This window comes from Phoenix dactylifera, chromosome 11, assembly GCF_009389715.1.
Source record: "Phoenix dactylifera cultivar Barhee BC4 chromosome 11, palm_55x_up_171113_PBpolish2nd_filt_p, whole genome shotgun sequence".
NCBI classification, from domain to species: Eukaryota; Viridiplantae; Streptophyta; class Magnoliopsida; order Arecales; family Arecaceae; genus Phoenix; species Phoenix dactylifera.
Genome location: NC_052402.1, coordinates 24,576,914 through 24,595,013, shown reverse-complemented (window position 1 = coordinate 24,595,013; position 18,100 = coordinate 24,576,914). Strand labels below are relative to the sequence as shown.

Genomic DNA, 18,100 nt, shown 5'->3' with positions numbered 1-18,100 from the left:
GGTAGTGTTGGGGGAAAAAGTAGATTACTCGGCACATATGGTCGGAACACCCAAATCTGGCAGCAAGCACAATCTCGACGAGCGTGACCTTGGCACGCACGATCTCGACGAGTGTGACCTCGCCAAGCTTGGTCTCGGCCAGGCGAGGCTAGTTGACCTCGAGACCGAGAAAGACCTAGTCAAAAGCTAAGGCCAACTCCAACTTCATCAAAAACCAAGCTGACCTCTACGTCGTAATGCCTACATAAAGGAGTCATCAAGTCCGCCATATCCAGGATCAAATCCCGTAGTCTTCGCCGTAACGACTGCCAATATTTGAATCCTCACAATCTCAACCGATCGTTAGCCAGCCTGAAATCTTGCATCGTCTAAGGTAATATATTTAATCCAAGATCTGCGCAATCGCAATCAAGGATGAGTAACTACCGCACCCCCTCCTATAAAGAGGGAGGAGCGCTGGCGAGGCAGGGGGGATCTATCTCTCTCGGCCTCTCTTCCTCTACGAAAATACTGATCTGTTGCTCCATAAAATCATCCACAAATCCTCTCTGACTTAAGCATCGGAGGGCCTTCGTCGGTCACCTCGGCCCAGGCTTCTTGCAGATCTGCCTGAGATGGCCGTTTGCCGCCGCCTGTGTTGGAGAGCTCCACCTCCTGGTTCGAGATCCATCGGTCGTCCGCCACCATCCTCACCAAAAAGCTCCTCCTCCTGGTCCGGCGGTCGCCCCCGGGTCCAATTTTCAGCAACATAATGAATCTTTTTTAACATAATTCAAGAAAATAAACATTCTTAACTTACAGGGTTATATTTAGTCGGGTAGGGAATTACAATCCGTTCACAACCCTACCGAACAAGTAAATGACCAAACTAACCTTATACATTTTATTAATTCCATCTCTCTCCCTCCCCCTCGCTGGGCTCTACATAAACCCTCTTCTCCTCCCCCGTCCCCCCGCGCTCCCTTTCTCTCCTTCTGCCATTTATTCCCCCCTCCCTCCAGAATTCAAACCAGCCGCCAAAATCCCCGCGCTTCTTCCCATCAAAACAAAGGAAGCGCAGCGAGTCTCCGAAGAGAAGCCCAGCAGAAAAGGCAATCGAAGATATAAGAGCCGAGCGAGAGGGAGGAAGGAAGGAAGGAAGGAAGCGGAGAGGTGCGATGGCGAAGGACGAGGAGGAGTTCCGAAGCGAGATCGAGGAGAGGCTGATCAACGAGGAGTACAAGATCTGGAAGAAGAACACGCCGTTCCTGTACGATCTGGTGATCACCCACGCGCTGGAGTGGCCATCGCTCACCGTCCAGTGGCTCCCCGAACGGGACGAGCCCCCCGGGAAGGACTACTCCGTGCAGAAGATGATCCTCGGGACTCACACCTCCGACAACGAGCCCAACCATTTGATGATCGCCCAGGTCCAGCTCCTCCTCGAGGACGCCGAGAACGACGCCCGCCAGTACGACGACGAGCACGGCGAGATCGGTGGCTTCGGCTGCGCCAGTGGAAAGGTGATTTTTTTTTTTCTCTACCTTTCTTCGATCAGTGTTATGTTCTCGCAGTGATTGATTGTTTTCTGATGCTTTTGGACTCGAGGGTTTGGTCGATTTGGATTCCCGGAGTTTTTTTTCTTGTAGAGAAAAATTGTTCCTTTTTTTCCTTTTGATTTAGTATTTCTTTTTAGATTTAGAGTAGCGTTTGCATTATTTTAAGTGTTGGGTTTGGATTAGATATTAGAAGAGATTGGATTCTTTTCTTTCATGTTTCGCGTTTTAGGTTTTCAGATGGGATGGAATCGGATTTTTTTTTCATTAATTATTTTTTTATTTTCATTAAACATTTTTTCTTTTATTAATTCATTATTGTGCTTGGTTATATCATAACAAGTAGTCAAAAATAACTGATCGAAAATCCTTGCATACAAAGTCACGAACCTATATGGGAGCTTCCATTTTTTACTCATTTTCAGGAATGTGCTTTCAGAGATTAGGTTTTTGGCAGTTCTTGCTGATTGATAGGGTATTGACTGTTCTGATATGGCAGAATCTCCTGTATGATGCACAAAGTGCCAGTAATGCTTCTGATGTAATTTTCAAACTTGTTTTTATTATGCAGGTGCAAATAATTCAGCAGATAAATCATGATGGAGAGGTCAACCGAGCTCGTTATATGCCTCAAAATTCTTTTATAATTGCAACAAAGACAGTTAGTGCAGAGGTTTATGTTTTTGATTACAGCAAGCATCCATCAAAGCCTCCTATAGATGGTGTATGCAATCCTGATTTGAGGTTGAGGGGTCACATTTCTGAAGGATATGGTCTATCTTGGAGCCCTTTAAACCAAGGCCATTTGCTGAGTGGTTCTGATGATTCTCAAATATGCCTTTGGGACATTCATGTGACACCTAAAAATAAGGTTCTTGATGCTGTTCAGATTTTTAAGGTTAGATTCTTACACATATACTAAATTGAGTTTTGCTAATAGTATACATGTTTTATCCTTTGATTGCTTGTATCACATCTTTTTATCTGCCTTAAAATTTTTCAGTTACACTTTGCTACTAATGATATAATTCAGAGGCAAATCATAAAGAAGGTTAAGTGTAACTTGAAGAGATGGAGCATATAACTGATTAGGGTGGCCTACTGCACAAGGCTTTTACCATTGTGGGATTTGGGGATGGTCAGATGTAATGCTACCTTACCCTTATGTGTGGAGAGACTGTTTTCATGTTTCAAACCTATGACGTCCATGTCACAATGGAGCAACCTTGCCATTGTGCTGATGCTTGCAATAGATTATGGCAAGAAATTAAGTAATTGATTCTTAGGGCTGCAAGTGTGGATGATACGTGAACAACGAAAATTATTGGTATTTGTAGAAGTCCAAGAGTCAACTGAGAATAGGATCTTGCTTTATTTGTTGTTTGATGATTATTGACATAAGCTTGAAAAGATAGTAAATGCATAAGGATTGCCAATGGTGTTTGCTAGAATTGGGCACTTACAGTTAGAAGTTAAATGGGCTGAATTTTGGTGAGATGATTCAAAATATGGGATGAATCTGGTGTTCCAGTTTATTCTAGGTCCGAGCCAAAATTCTTACTTTTAAAAGGTTTATGTTAATAAAGGGGTGATGATGGAAATTACGAATGATTTGGACAAATGGGGCATCTCATAACAAGTTTTCGTCTTTATATTTATTTGATTAATAGTCTATTTTTTTGAGCAATCTCATAGTCTATTGTCTTAGAACATTATTATATACTTGATCTTAATAGCCAAAAGCTCATGACTAGGGCCCATATCAACTCAAAAACATCATTGGTGTACCCACTTCCTAGGTTCTTTCTTTAAAACTTTTTGTGGGCTCCACTTTCTTACTCTTGCATTTGACTTTACTCCCATGCCCAATCCTGACTCAGGTAAATAAGACTTCAGCTATTCTTTTAGTTTGCTTGGCATTGCTGTGCTGTTAAAAAGATGTAGCAACTAGGATTTTAAGTTTTTCATATCATGTGAGGATGGAGAAAGATGTACACAATAGGTTTTGAAATTTATGGTTCACATAATGAGAATTTAAAATCATCTAGTTTGTAAATGGTACTTAATAAAACTTGTTTTTTGTCATTTTCTGCCCAACCACTTATTTTAGCTAAATTTGTGATACAATCAAATGTGCTCCCTAGTGAGCATATTTTTTTTATAAAACTATGTATAGAACCCTTAAGAGATTGAATTTTATGTGGTAAATAATCCTGCCTGATAGTTGTTAGCTCAGTTAGTTGGCAGCCCTCTCCGAAGGGCTTGCCCTTGGGGAGGTCCAATGTTCAAAGATTGGTGGTGGCACATTACCACTATATCTTGCAAATGTATAAACCTGATTATTGTAATTGAGCAATATATCATCCTCTATCATGATTTTTCATCTTCACAAATGCAAAGTGATACCGCTTGGATCAATTTGCAATCCAATGGAAGTGGGAGAAAAGACAAGATAAATTTTTTGTGCAAGGAGGAAGATAACTTTCATTCAAATACTTGGATGCCTTCTCATTACAATTCATGACTATTTATAGGCAAGTCATGGGTAACATGAAAAGACAAAAGAAAATAAAAGGTCAAGAGTCACTTTAATATGGGTAACTCACACAATAAAAGACATCAAAGCCAAAACTAAATTTTCTTAGGGAATTTAAAAGGTCAAAAGACACCTGCCTCTTAAAATACCTATAACTTTCCAACCATAACTCGGATTTTAATGTTCTTAGGCTTGTTGGAAAGAAGAGAAAGAGACCTGAAACTTTTATGTTAATAACTTTTCTAAATTCGGCCATTTAATACTCTGAAAATGGCATGCAAGCTGTATGATGTCCATGCACCTGCATCATACTCCCCCGGTTGAAGCTCAACTCGTCCTCGAGTTGTCCAATGCCTTTTCTTTATCATGATATGGAATTAGATCAGAAATATTGAAGGTAGCAGAAACTCCATAATCACCAGGAAGTTCAATTTGATAGGCATTTTCTCCAATACGCTTAAGAACTCGAAATGGTCCATCGGCACGATCTTGTAATTTGCTATATCTTCCATGGGGGAATCGTTCTTTACGAAGATGAATCCATACAAGGTCGCCTTCTTTAAATGATGCCGAGCGTCGATACTTATCAGCTCTCTCCTTAAACTTTTGATTGCTCTTCTCAATCTTGGATCGAACTTGCTCATGCATCTTTTTGATTTCATTAGCCCTTGCTTTTGCATCACCGCTAAATCGAACAACATGAGGAAGGGCAGCTAGATCAAGGGGGCCATTAGGATTGCACCCATAGACGATCTCAAGGGACTAGCACCGGTAGTAGAACTATTTGAGCGGTTGTATGCAAACTCCGCTTGAGGAAGAATTAAGTCCCATTGCTTCTTGTTGTTGCCCAAATAACTTCGAATAAGATTGTCAAGGCTTCGATTTACCACTTCCGTTTGACCATCGGTTTGTGGATGATGAGAAGAACTGAACTGAAGTTTGGTGCCCAATTTCGCCCATAAAGTCCGCCAAAAGTGTCCTATAAATTTTGGATCTCGGTCCGAAGTGAAAGTCTTTGGGATGCCATGAAGTTTGACAATCTCTCGAAAATAAAGATCAGCAATTTTAGATGCATCATAGGTCTTCTCGCAAGGTACAAAATGTGTCATTTTAGAGAATCGATCAACAACCACCATGATCGAATCCTTTCCACGTTGAGTGCGAGGAAGACCAAGAACGAAATCAATACTTACATCCTCCCATGGAGCTTGAGGTACAGGAAGAAGAGTATAAAGGCCGGTGTTTTGAGCTCGGCTTTTGGCAATATGGCATGTTCGACATAAGTTAACATGTCTCTCTACATCCTTTCTCATCTTCGGCCAAAAGAAATTTTTTTTGACAAGGATTAAAGTCTTGTCTCGGCCAAAGTGTCCTCCAAGTTCTCCATTGTGGGCTTCTTTGATGATTGCTTGGCGAAGAGAGCAATTAGGAATACATAATTGGTTACCTTTAAATAAGTAACCTTCTTGAATTGAATAATCTTCATGAGGAGCATTACTGCATCGAGCCCAAATCTCGCCAAAATAATCATCATTAGAATAGAGATTTTTGATGAAATCAAAACCGATTACCTTAATCTCCAAGGTTGACAACAAAGCATGTCTTCGACTAAGAGCATCCGCAACTTGATTGAGACTTCCGGCTTTATGACGGATGGTGAAGGTAAAAGATTGCAAAAATTCAATCCACTAGGCATGCCTTGCACTAAGCTTGTGTTGAGTATTGAGGAATCGCAAGGCTTCATGATCGGAGTAGAGAACAAATTCCTTAGTCACAAGATAGTGCCGCCAATGACGAAGAGCCTCAACAATAGCATAAAATTCTTTATCATATGTTGAATAGTTCTTTCGCCCATCTCCAAGTTTGGCGCTAAAGAAGGCAATAGGGCGTCCTTCTTGATTAAGCACCGCGCCAATGCCCACATTAGAGGCATCACAATCCACCTTGAAAACTTTTTCAAAATCCGGCAAGGCAAGGATAGGAGCCGTTGTCATTAATACCTTAAGCTTCTCAAAACTTTCTTGAGCCTCCATAGTCCATTGATAGGATCCATCTTTCAAACAATTTGTGATGGGGGCCATAATAGAACTGAAATGTCGTATAAACCTTCGATAAAATGTGGCCAACCCATGAAAGCTTCGGATCTCGTGAATGGTACGAGGTACCGGCCAACTAGAGATAGCTTCAATCTTCTTAGGATCAACTTTGATGCCGTTGGAGGTGACCATATAACCCAAAAATATTAAGCTATCGGTCAAGAAGTCGCATTTGCGAAGGTTGACATAGAGCTTCTCCTTTCGCAACATCATAAAGATTTGTCTAAGATGCTCCAAGTGTTGCTCTTGATCCCTGCTATAGACCAAAATGTCGTCAAAGTAAACAACGACAAATTTACCTATATAAGGTTTGAAGATTTGATTCATGAGGCGCATGAATGTGCTTGGTGCATTAGAGAGCCCAAATGGCATCACAAGCCATTCATATAGTCCATCTCTTGTCTTGAATGCCGTCTTCCATTCGTCATCCGGTCTCATGCAAATTTGATGATAGCCACTTTGAAGATCAAGCTTGGAGAAGATGCAAGCGCCGGCAAGTTGATCTAACATGTCGTCTAGCCGAGGGATAGGAAAACAGTATTTGATGGTGATCTTGTTAACAGCTCGGCTATCAATACACATGCGCCATGTTCCATCCTTTTTGGGGATAAGTAAGGCAGGAACCGCACATGGACTCATGCTTTCACGTACCAAACCTTTGGCCACCAACTCGTTCACTTGTCTTTGCAATTCTTCATGCTCCTTGGGACTCATTTTATATGTCGCCTTGTTTGGTAAAGTTGCACCTGGCATAAGATCAATGCAATGTTGAATTTCTCTCATTGGTGGAAGACCAGAAGGAATTTCATCGGGAGTCACATTTCGGAATTCCTGCAAAAAAGAAGTAATCTTGGGTGGCAACAAATTGCCTTCCGGGTTAGATTCCACCACTATGAGAGCATATGCTTGGGAGGCTTCTCGAAATTCAACTTCAAATTCTGCCATGGACAAAAAGGTATTTTTCTCTCCCTTAATGGGTTTGGGTGTGTTGTCCATTTTTGAAGGCCCAAGGATTATTTTGACACTATCCTTGAAGAATGCATAAGTATTTTTGTATCCATCATGAACAACCCTTCTATCAAATAACCATGGTCTCCCCAAAAGTAAATGGCAAGCGTCTATAGGAACCACGTCGCACCATATTTCATCACGGTAATTTTTTTCAATTGAAAATTGAACAAGGCAACGTTGGAAAATTTTTACCTCATTTCCTTTCTTAAGCCAAGAAAGAGAATATGGGTGGTGGTGAGGTTCTGTCTTGAGTTTCAACTTTTCCACCATCTCCATTGAGACACAATTCTCGCAACTTCCTCCATCGATAATGACATTGCAAATTTTTCCATTAGCCGTACATCGAGTATGAAAGATGTTGTGCCGGAGCTAGAGATGGGCACTGGGCCGGGCCGCCCATGGCCCGGCACGGCACGGCACGAAGCGGGCCGTGCCTGGCACGGCCCGCCAGCTACAGTGACGGGCCGTGCCTGGCACAGCCCCTTTGATAGGGCCGTGCTGGGCTAGCGAATCCTGGCCAGCGGGCCGTGCCAGGCACGGCCCGCTTCGGGCCTGGGCCGGCACGGCCCGGTCTAGGCACGCGGGCCAAGCACGGCACGGCCCGCGTGCCAGCACGGCACGGCCCATAAGGGCCTGGGCCGGGCTGGCACGCGGGCCTGGCACGGTCCGGGCCTGGGCCCGGCTCGGCCCGATAAAATTTTTTTAATACATTAATAAATTATGAACACTAAGAAATCTTGATTTATGAATATAAAGCCACCTTAATGGTGGGGGGTTTGGCATAGACCCCTACCAGTTTATTAATTTCAATCAAAATGGTACATGAAGGGAGGTTTGGACCTTGGTCTGACCTCTAGATTCTAGAATACAATAAGAAACTAAGAAAGGGCCGAGGTTTGGACCTTGGTCTGACCTCCAGAATACAATAAAAATGTACAATTATAAAAAATTAAGAAATCTTACTAATCATCAGTGATTCAGTGAATCAGTATTCACTCTTCAGTCTTCAGTCTTCAGTAGTGTTTGTATCATCATCATCAGAGGATGTTGTATTATGTCCACCTTTATCTTGAAGTCTTGCCTCAGCATCCAGCCAATCCTTGAAGCAGAGAAGCATCTCCACCGTTTCGCCCGTCATCCTACTTCTCTTTTCGTCAAGAACACGCCGACCTGCACTAAAAGCGGATTCCGATGCTACCGTGGACATCGGCACAGCTAAAATATCGCGTGCAATTGCAGACATAACAGGATATTGATTTCTAACACTCTTCCACCAAGATAATACATCTAGATTCTCTATTTGATTTTCATCATATGCAGACTGAAGATCATTTCGTAAATAAAATTCTAGTTCACTACTTAAAGATGAAGAAGATGAAGAGGAACTTGAAGCATGTGTGTGTCTTCTCTGTGCAATGAATGAAAAAATAGATGACGAACGAGAACTACTAGAAGGAGGAATAGAGGTTTGTATTTGTGTTCTAGATCCACGAATTTTTTCATCATATATAGCATAAATATCATAAAGAAGTTGTCTTACCTCATCTTTAGCAGATTCAGCATCTTGATTCATATTTTCAGCGTATGCATCAAGTAAAATTAGCACGCCATTTAATTTAACTCTAGGATCAAATACAGCAGCTAAGTTATGCATAGGACATATCCTGTCCCAATACTCATTCCATTTAGATTCCATTAGGTGAATAATAGGCATTAAAACATCATCATATCTATGTTCTGCAAATTTTTGACTAATTATATATGCTTGTTGTAAAAATGAACATGAAGTAGGGTAATAAATACCAGAAAGAACATTGGTAGCATTATAAAAACTAAGCAAAAAATCTTCCAAAATTTTTCCTTTATTCCAATCAGTTTCAGTCAATGTAAATCCTAATCCACGATCATTAATATATGCACTTAATAAATTTTTATATGGGTATGCATCATGTATCATGCTATATGTGGAGTTCCAACGAGTAATTACATCAAGTTTAAATTTTTTAAAACGTTTACCATGATTTATGCATAATTCCTTAAATTCTTGAAGTCTTGATCTAGAAGCATGAATAAAAGAAACTGCATTTCTAATTTTTGAAATCACATCTTGAATCATGCCCATGCCAGCTTGAACAGAAAGATTTAAGATATGACATGCACATCTAATATGCAGTAAATTTCCATCTAATATGGGATGCAATGAGTCTCTTAATAATACAACAGCAGAATTATTATTAGATGCATTATCAAAAGTAATAGACATAATTTTATCATTAATATTATATGAACATGCAGTTTGATAAATTATATTTGAAATTTGTTGCCCAGAATGTGGAAAATCAAAAGCACGAAAAGCAAGAATACGTTTATTTAATTGCCAATCATTATCAATATAATGAGCAGTAATGGCAATAAAAGAATTACTACCTACAGATGCTGACCAAATATCAGAAGTTAATGAAATTTTTACATTTAAAGTAGAAAGTGTTTCAATTAAATTTTGTTTCATTGCTAAAAAATTGGTCATAGCTACTCTTCTAAATGTACGCCTACTAGTTCTTTTGTAAGCAGGTTGTAGGTTTAATTGAACATATTCTTCAAAATTAAAAGATTCACATAAACTAAAAGGTAATTCATCCTTAACTATCCATTTTACAAGTGCTTTTCTTTGATTTTCATGATTATATGCAAAATTACCTACAAGTAATCCCCCTTGTATATTAAGGCTACTTTGAGTTTGAGCATGAGAATCATGCATCCTATGACTCTCTTGATGTCTTTTTAAATGCCCTGTTCCCCCACTACTACTACAACTATAAAGTTTGGCACATTTTTTACATTTAGCTTTCCAGACTCCCTCAACCATAACTCTATCAAATTCATTCCATACAGTACTAGTCCTCTTACGAGAAGAGGTTTGACCTTCACTCGGTTCACCAGTTCTAGAGGAACTAGGAACAGGGGGTTGGGGATTAGTTTCTTCCCCCTCAGAAACAGGAATGCCAAACTGACTTTCCTCAAAAGATGACATATCTATGATTAATTCAAAAAATAAAAACTAACCGCAAGGAGGAATTGAGTAGAGGGTCGGAGGGCAGAGGCAGCGCCGAGATTCCGAGCTTCCTCTTGTGCTCTCAACAGAAGCGACCTTCTCTTCTCAACAGGAACCTCCTCTTGTGTAGCACTTGAACAAACTAAAAATTAAATTGCTAGAAGAGCACTTTAGAAGAGAGAAATAATAGCAGTAGAGAAGGAGAGAATGAGAGGTTTGGTGTGGTGAGAATGAGGGAGGAATGGGCTATTTATAGAAGCCCAAAAAATTTTTTTTCCCAAAATACCCCTCAATTCAGCCGTTATAGGACTGTTGGGAGGGGCAAAACCGTCTTTTTCCCGAAAATAGCCGTTGGAAACGGCTATTTTCTTCCCCCCTCTCCAAACGGGCCGTGCCAGGCACGGCCCGTCTGGAGCCGTTACGGGCCGTGCCAGGCACGGCCCGTTTAGAGACGTTGCGGGCCGTGCCTGGCACGGCCCGTGCCGTGCCGTGCCCGGCCCGGCCCACCAATAGAGGGGCCGGGGGCCGGGCCGGGCTTGCCTTCCGTGCCTCACGGGCCGTGCCAGGCACGGCCCGTTTAGAGTTTTGGCCCGGGGGGCCTGGGCCGGGCCGGCCCGGCACGGCCCGTTGCCCAACTCTGGCCGGAGCCATATATGATCATCTTTGCTTCGTATTGAATTCAGGGTTCGACGGACCACAAGCTTCACCATGATCGCTATATGTGATGTCTTTTTCAATTTCATCATATATAAAATCTGACTCATTTTCTTCACATCACCTTCTTCGGCAAGAGAAACCACTCTTCTATTTGGACACTCAGAAGCAATATGCCCATAGCCAGAACACTTGAAACATTGAGGTCGAGATGATGTTGGCCGAGAAGAAGATGAAGCATCCTTTTTCACCGTTGTGGTTGGCTTGGATGTAGAAGACGAATGAGATTGCGATGCACTCCCCCGGTTAGGAATGCCCTCACGCTTGAAATTTCGGCCTCCAGGAGCATTTGTTAAACCCTTTTCTCGCCGTTGAAGTTGGCGTTCCACCTTAGTAGCAAGTTTAATAACATCATTAAGAAAAATAAAAGAATGGAGGTGTACCATATCATGGATGTCACGCCTCAATCCGCTAAGGTAACGAGCTATTGTTTGCTCTTCGGCCTCTGCTACACCACAACGAACCATAAGATTGTCGAACTCTTCAGTGTACTCCTCCATGGTTCGCATCCCTTGAGTGAATTGATACATAGTGAGGAATGCATCTTGAAGGTAATTTTCGGAAAGGTACTTTTTGCGAAGCTCTTTCTTCATTTTCTCCCAAGTACGAATCTTGGTTTTGTCCTCCTTTGCTCTTTGCAACTTGAGGCGCTCCCACCAGATTGATGCATGTTTTCGAAGCTTGATGGCTACAATCTTCACTTTAAGCTCATCGAGGACCTCTTTGTAGTCAAAGATTCGCTCAACAGTGTTAAGCCAATCTAGAAAGATGTCAGGTTGCATTTTTTTCTTCAAACTCAGGAATGTCTACCCTGATGTCTGGAAATCGAAATTGATGACGATGTTGGTGAGATGAAGAAGAGTTGCTCCTTCTACCACGACGTAAACTTTGGTCACGGAAGGTGTTGCGATCTTCTTCAGTGGTGCCGCCCTCCTCTTCACTCGGGTTTTGCTCATAACGAGCCAACCTTTCGGTAAGATTTTGGACTTGCCGCCGCAACTCATCATTCTCTATGTCGCGAAGATCTCGCTCTCTACGAGATTCTTCATCGCTAGAAGGACCTAGGTTGCCTCGGCTCGCCATGGTTGGTTGAAGCTTGCGTCAACACCACCACGAGAAATGCGATAGGTTTCCTCTCAAAACGTCAAGAGATGATAACCTCGCTCTGATACCACTTGATACCGCTTGGATCAATTTGCAATCCAATGGAAGTGGGAGAAAAGACAAGATAAATTTCTTGTGCAAGGAGGAAGATAACTTTCATTCAAATACTTAGATGCCTTCTCATTACAATTCATGACTATTTATAGGCAAGTCATGGGTAACATGAAAAGACAAAAGAAAATGAAAGGTCAAGAGTCACCTTAATATGGGTAACTCACACAATAAAAGACATCAAAGCCAAAACTAAATTCTCTTAGGAAATTTAAAAGGTTAAAAGACACCTGCCTCTTAAAATACCTATAACTTTCCAACCATAACTCGGATTTTAATGTTCTTAGGCTTGTTGGAAAGAAGAGAAAGAGACCTAAAACTTTTATGTTAATAACTTTTCTAAATTCGACCATTTAATACTCTGAAAATGGCTTGCAAGTTGTATGACGTCCATGCACCTGCATCACAAAGGCTCTTGTGCGTGGGCAAATAGCAATAGAGGTAGAAGGCATCACATGTTTCCTCATATTCTTTTATCTGTACTTTGTTATACTGAGTATTTTATAGTCACCATCGATTCTTGAGGTGTCACTTATTTTGGTATAATACCTTTGAAGTGGTGTTACTCTTTTGAATAATTTTGAATTTTGAACTCATGATGTTCTGGAAAATAGGTTCATGTAGGTGTTGTCGAAGATGTTGCTTGGCATTTGAGGCATGAATACCTGTTTGGTTCTGTTGGTGATGATCGTTATTTGCGTATATGGGATCTTCGTACACCAACAGCTAACAAGCCAATTCAGTCAGTGGTTGCTCATCAAGGTGAGGTGAGTGTCTTGATTTATAACAATGTTACCCCCTCTGACATAACTAATCAACATTGTGTTTTTCATATCCCTTCATTGTAAATGCCAGTTTCTAGTAGATTATGTTATTCTGCTGCTAGTGGTGCCTCCTTCTGGTTATCAGCATCAAGATTTTGCTAGTCAATTAGAAATCACTATGATCATGCAACTTCCCTCCTTTTCATAAATAACTAAGCATATAACTCTATCCCCTCTTTTCGTTATGCCTCTGAGGTATCTAGTGAGACATTTTATGTTGAAAGAGATTTTGTTGAAATTGGATAAATCAGTCATCCTTCTCCATTGGTCTATACTCAACATGGAATGACTTTGTAGATATCTGAATGAACTGATGCTGATTGAATACCTTTATATATAGGTTTCAGTTGTAGGAGTTGTTAAAGAAGAATGTGTTACAAATGTCATTGATCTTCTGCTCTCTTCTATTCCTGCTGGAATAACTAGAAAGCTTCATAGTTTTCCGTAATTTTCTTAAACACCTTGTTTGGCACCATAATCTACTCCAGCACATACTTGGGATGGTTCCATCAATATGTAATGACTTGATTGCTTAATCATTACTGGATTAGTTTTACTTTCTCTAGGCTTTAAGTATTCTCCTCTTCAAGACAGGTAGATGAGCAATGACAAAAAATATTTTTTTAACTTTATTTAAACCATATAGCAAGCTGATATCAATATCTGGAATAATGAATGTTTCTTATGTCTTGGTTATTAAGTGTATAAATTTGAGGATATTAAGGCTCACAGCACTTCTAGAAGGAATGTTTTTTGTTCATTGACAATTTTTAATGAAACCAGCTGAAAAGTAATTATCAATTGTGTTAATTCATCCACAACCAGGCTGGTGGAAGAAATGGAAGTATAGGGCAATTTTAGGTTTTGTAACTCCCCATTCTCCCCCTCAAGGATGTGCTTGCCATTGCTTCTGCTTCCTGAAAGGTGATTCTCAAAAATGTCTTTCATCTAAAAGTTGAAAAATAGTTTTTTAAGCACCCCTAAACGTGCCATGGTAACATTCTAAAAGTTGCAAAATAGTTTTTGCAAGCATCACTAATTTGCCTTCAGCTGTAAGGCAGCCTTGATTGTTTAGGAGCCCTAATTTGCCTCCTTCCTAGGCAATGTAAATCGTGAATCCAAAATGCTTTCTGAAGGATAAACATATTGTCAAAAATATGCTTAATGAATAACCTCCTTGTGTTTTATCTTCATGCAAGTTGAACTTTCAAGCTCACAAATTATATATGTCCACTCTGTATCATTAAAATATATTGGTGCAGTCTGTGCTTGACTAGCAACCTTTGTCTGCCTCGCGTTTAAAGGTTTTGTACCTTTTTATTTTCCCTGTTTACATTTCTTTTGGACCAAGGAATTACTAATGACCAAATAACATCCAATTGCACTCCCATCAACATATTGGATATTGAGAAGTTGAAATCTCTGAAGGGGTTGATGTCCTACTTGTTTGCTTAATCTATTGTCCTGTTGTAAGACCATGCAAAGTTATCCCTTCTCTTTTTGTGAATTCAAAGTTTGCATGCACATATAGCCTTTAAAGAAATCAATTACAATAATACAATGTTATGATTATCATAGTCTTCAATAGTCAGATAAGTACAATATTTCAAATATGTTTACTATCATCTAATTGAACAATCGTGACTGTACTTATTGTTATCATATATTGTTGTACTGAGTTATCAACAGGTGACTCATAAAAGAGTAGATAATGGAATAAGCTAGACTGCTCTAGTGGTAGTGAACATTGCTTTATGCACGAAAACTTAGACCTCTAAAAACATGCCTTATCCCATCTCAGCAGGGTGAGCTTTAGGGATCAATTTATGAATCAATACTATTTTTTTAAAAAAATAAAGTATTCATCTCAACCTAAATCACTATTCATGGTTAGTGTTGGAAACCTGCAAAATTGTCCCTCTTGAGATCTTTCTTTCGAATGGTCTTTTCTGATAATATAAAAGCATTTCACATAATTCTATTTTGGAGAAAAGATGTGGGGCCTTTAACATTGTTCCCTGTCACTATCTGTTTATTTTGCAATACTTATTTCACTCTCCTTGTGTTGATATTATCTAACACTTTGTTGCATCAGATATTATGTTATATTCTTTTTTTTATAATTATTTATGTGGCGATAACTGCAAGACATACAAATCAATGACCCTGACTTCCAAACCATGATTCCATGCAGGTTAATTGCTTAGCGTTCAATCCCTTTAATGAGTGGGTTGTAGCAACAGGTTCAACTGATAAAACTGTTAAGTTATTTGACCTCCGCAAGCTCAGTACTTCTCTTCACACCTTTGACAGTCACAAGTAAATAAAGTTTTATATTGTATAATTACTCCATTCATTGATTTGCTGTATATCTCAATTTGATGATAGAAATAAATGCTCTTGTCATTTGCAACTTTGCTTGATGATTAGGGAGCAGGTTTTCCAAGTTGGGTGGAGTCCAACGAATGAGACTATCTTAGCTTCTTGTTGTCTTGGTAGAAGGCTTATGGTGTGGGACCTTAGCAGGTATTCTCACAGGACTTTGCTATAAATGTTATCCATCTCAGCTATTTTAAGTGTTATATACTATTCGATAAACTTTCATCGGCTTAAGAATCATATGAGTAAGAGAGCTGATGGAGAAAATGCTGTTTTACCCCAGAACTGTCTCAAACTGCCAGAAATTGTTGTTTTGCCTTTTCTTTTCTGTCAGGATGACAATGCATGGCTAAACTCTATCTTGTTTTTGTGTCTTTTCTAATGTTTAGGAGCTCTATGGTCTCCAAGAGTCTTAGGTCAGTAGGGATGCCCTAGAGCTTCTAAATATCAGTCTTATATTCACTTTTACTGTTTTACAAAAAGCTAATATAAGTTTGAGGTCTGTCTTGGAGTGTTTATTTCTCTTTTTCTGGTGGAGTGCTGATTCTTAACAAGCACTGTGGTGTCGGCTCCACTGGAGTTTGACATACTTCAGTGTTCCTTCCAAGGAAGCTGACAGGCAATTCTTCCACAAGTCACGTTGTTGATTTTGTGCAAGAGTTCATATGACATGCTGATCAATCACTACTCATCTCTTCCTCATTCTCTATCAGTGAACTATTTTAGATATTCCTCTGCATATTTTGCTCTATTGCTTTTTCATCCCCTTAGCAAGTCAAAAGAGATCTTTCTGGTCCCTTGTGTGGTCAGACCAAAGTTTTTCTTGTGTCCTGGTAACAAGCAAACCACCCCTTCCATGACCCTTGGGGTCTTCCACTTCCACCTATACCAAGCCCAAAGAAATTTTCAGGTTCTTTTGTGTGGTTGGACCGAGGTTTCTCTTGTCCTGGATCCAAGCAAACCTTGCTTCTGTAACTCTGACGTTGAATTCCGTGTGTCTCTGATTTCACATGTTTCTTCACACCCAGAAAGTGGCATGCTGCTGAAAATTTTTTTGGCTCTTTGGATTGACTTGCAAAGATTTTTATCTTATTGAGAGGTCAGAATGTGGCACACTAAATGGTGGGATGCAAGGTGGATGTCTGTTTTGACTTCCACTGTTTTAGATTTAATGAAGCCTGAAAAATGTAGAAAATGGGAGTTTTTTTGTGCTTTTATAGCAATCAAAATATTCTTTCAGGTTCATTTAGTAAAAGCTACCATCCTGGCACTAAAATAGCTTTTTAGGTTGCTCCTTTGTAACTATATATGCCTTTCCCGATATTAGGTTACAAATAAAATTACACCAGTGGGCTATGGCAGAGTTTATTTAGCCTGTGAGTGGATCTGCTTCGTGGTTCTCTGTTGTTTTTTATATGCATTTTCAGCTTTATTTTGGGCTCTTCTTTTTCACCTTCCTTCTTTGCTCTACTTGATTCTGTCCATCCATCAAAGCAAAATTTTCTTTATTCATGTAAATGTTGTCAGGTCATGTAGATAGTAGTTACATGTTTAATTGCTGTAACATGGTACCTCATTCATTTGACTTTACCGTGCTCATATTGAAGTAATTTTTGTTACAGGATTGATGAGGAGCAAACGCCAGAAGACGCAGAGGATGGCCCACCAGAGCTACTTTTTATTCATGGAGGCCACACTAGCAGGATCTCCGATTTCTCTTGGAATCCTTGCGAGGACTGGGTCATTGCTAGTGTTGCTGAAGATAACATTCTTCAAATATGGCAGATGGCAGAGAATATCTACCATGATGAAGATGATTTGCCTGGTGATGAACCACAAAGAGCACGTTAACCATCAAATTTCTCGATTCAAAAGCACTAATACATAGAAGGATAAAAAGATGTAGGATGCCGATAAAGACGTGGTTAGGCTTATTTATACTTTTGGTGACTTCTGTGAGATATACTGATCTTGCAGTCTGCACATCGCTCTTTTTGTTTCTCCAATGACTAATTTTATCCATTATCCATGTCGAATTGTTTATCTGTTATCAACTTAGCTGTTGCATTGTTGACACTGATACAAGAACACTTGATAAGGAAGAAAGCAATCATTCAGGAAATCTTCTCAGGGTCTTCAAAAGTATGGATCCATAAAACCTACGGATCCAAAATTTTGCCCCCCAGGAGTCCTTGGATGAGAAGTATGAACTAGTTCGAAATGCAGAGATGGATGACTATGGTGAAATGAATTATTCCAATTGGCAGACATTGGCATTCATGTGTTGTGCTATGGTTGCGTCATCTGTTTCCTTCTAGGTTCATAAGTTTGTAGTTTAATTTGCTTCTTCCATGATTAAAATCATAACAATGAGTAATAACTAAGCTAAAAATTATTTGTAGCATAATGACACTTGTGGCATGCCATCATTAGCATCATCTTGGCCTATTGTTTTGATTGTGTAGAAAAACAAAAAAGAAACATGTCTTGTTGACAAAGCAAGCTTTCGCAGCATCCAACTAGTGTCACGGTTCATTTAGAAAACATTTGAATATCATAGAATGGATATTTACACTACTGCCAAAGAACCACAATTTTAACTACAAACATTTCTACAGATAATATTAATAGATTTTAGTTTGAAGAAATGCTCAAACTATTGAACGTATCAACCCTGTAGTCTAAAATCTAAGCCTCGCATTGGTAGCTTATGACAAAAAAAAGGGAGAATAAAAAAA

General features: G+C 39.8%; 1 protein-coding gene across 1 annotated transcript; it reads left to right on the top strand.

Moving 5' to 3' along the window:
- The first annotated feature begins 958 nt into the window (after nucleotides 1–958).
- On the top strand, nucleotides 959–17,484 carry LOC103710495 (WD-40 repeat-containing protein MSI1-like). The gene is made up of 6 exons (XM_008796218.4): nucleotides 959–1,502; nucleotides 2,107–2,433; nucleotides 12,774–12,926; nucleotides 15,178–15,302; nucleotides 15,414–15,509; nucleotides 16,985–17,484. Exons 1-6 carry the CDS (start codon nucleotides 1,158–1,160, stop codon nucleotides 17,211–17,213), a joined length of 1,275 nt encoding a protein of 424 aa, XP_008794440.2. The 5' UTR covers nucleotides 959–1,157; the 3' UTR covers nucleotides 17,214–17,484.
- Nucleotides 17,485–18,100: the final 616 nt, after the last annotated feature.

Coding starts and splice junctions, on each gene's coding strand:
- LOC103710495 (XM_008796218.4), top strand. CDS start 1,158: ATGGCGAAGGACGAGGAGGAGTTCCGAAGCGAGATCGAGGAGAGGCTG. Junction 2,434..12,773: donor ATGCTGTTCAGATTTTTAAG/GTTAGATTCTTA, acceptor TCTGGAAAATAG/GTTCATGTAGGTGTTGTCGA. Junction 15,303..15,413: donor CACACCTTTGACAGTCACAA/GTAAATAAAGTT, acceptor CTTGATGATTAG/GGAGCAGGTTTTCCAAGTTG.